At 55.0% G+C, this 1,371-nt stretch overlaps 1 protein-coding gene across 3 annotated transcripts in view; it reads right to left on the bottom strand.

Moving 5' to 3' along the window:
* Positions 1 to 1,371, bottom strand: part of LOC113213926 (scavenger receptor class B member 1) — a 205,062-nt gene that overhangs the window by 152,347 nt on the left and 51,344 nt on the right. For 2 of the 3 annotated variants that reach the window (XM_052265247.1, XM_052265248.1), the window contains exon 2: positions 959 to 1,062. In XM_052265247.1, coding sequence (XP_052121207.1) covers positions 959 to 963 — 5 coding nt within the window. In that variant the 5' untranslated portion in view covers positions 964 to 1,062. Of the gene's footprint in view, positions 1 to 958; positions 1,063 to 1,371 lie in introns of those variants that run through there. The other variant, XM_052265240.1, reaches the window with a different exon arrangement.

Genomic DNA, 1,371 nt, shown 5'->3' with positions numbered 1-1,371 from the left:
GGGGGGGGCAGCCCACCGCATGCAAGCAGGGAGGAAAACTATCGACAAAGGCGGGCGATCAGACTAAGGGCGGAGCTTAAGTCCACGCCCGCACACTGCGACCTACCCTCTCGAAAAATAAACATTCATTAATTTCTGGTTTTGCTGAGGTCTCTCTCCTGCTGATCGAGAGTTATAAATGGCTGACACCTTTAAGTTACTTATGTATTCTTTATATTTAGTGAAAATATTTAAGGTATCATCTGCTAAAAAGGTACAGTACCGTGTCGTCTTTTGTACCCCTTAGATAACACACAAATTAAGTGCTGCTCACAACACACGTGTATATAGAAAAACAATAAAAACATATGTTCTGGAGCGTGAACGGTGTAAACAGAACAAAGGGGTGTCTGCGGACGTGTCCGAGTCCAAACAGTCCGACCCCGCCGCTACCCTGCCGGCGGTGCCCCGCTCTGTGTCGCGACGCGGAGCCCAACGACGCAGCACCGAGCGAAGCACAGAGCGAAGCACAGCGGGGCACAGCGGACCACGGTCCAGCTGGCCAAGTCCAGTGGGGGGAAGGGAATAAAACGTCTGGACCAGCGGTGCGGGTGGCTGCGGCCGAGAGGACGCAGAGAGACAGACAGAGAGAGAGGGAGACAGAGAGAGAGAGAGAGAGAGAGAGAGAGGGAGAGAGAGAGAGAGGGACGGTCGTGTGCTGATATGACCGGCCCTGGGCTCGGCTGGCCCGCCCGGTGGTGTCTGTTGAGCTGTGCTCGCGCTGCTGTGCCCCACTTCCCAGAGGATAGGGAGGGTGGAAGAGCGAGCGAGCGCGCGAAACGTGCTAAACAACCATATCTTCCGCGTGTCTCTGTCTTCAACCCCATCGTCCCCCCCCCCCCTCTCTCTCTCTTGCTCTCTCTCGCTCTCTCTCTCCTTCCGCCGCCTGGTACGGTACGGTGCGGAAGTACTCACTCACCTCATCTCGCGAGCAGATCTCGGTCCGCGCCGTCCCGCGCGTCAGCTCCTCGTCAGCTGCAGCAGCGGTGCTCCAGCAGCAGCTTCCGGCCCTCGTACTCCGCCCTGTCAGGAGCAGACAAAACAGAAAAAGTGTATTACAAAGATGGCGACAGACAGAAAGAGAGAAAAGAGAAAGAGATGAGCGAGAGGGGTAAAAAAAAGTAATTGTCATGTGTTCTGTTCCGCTTTAACTTGGTAATACTGGACCGTGCGGGGTATATTCGCATATGGACACGTGCGTGTGCGGAAGAGCGAGAGAAACAGAGTGAGACAGAGAGAGAGAGTGAGAGAGAGAATGGAAAGGGAAGGGGGAATTCCCTATGGACATGACACACCGTTGGACATGTGCAGAACGGAGGGGGTTTGGGGGTG

This window comes from Frankliniella occidentalis, unplaced genomic scaffold, assembly GCF_000697945.3.
Source record: "Frankliniella occidentalis isolate FOCC.00 unplaced genomic scaffold, Focc_3.1 Scaffold25, whole genome shotgun sequence".
Classification (NCBI taxonomy): Eukaryota; Metazoa; Arthropoda; class Insecta; order Thysanoptera; family Thripidae; genus Frankliniella; species Frankliniella occidentalis.
The sequence above is the reverse complement of the archived record's forward strand: the minus strand, read 5'-3'. Positions and strand labels throughout refer to the sequence as shown.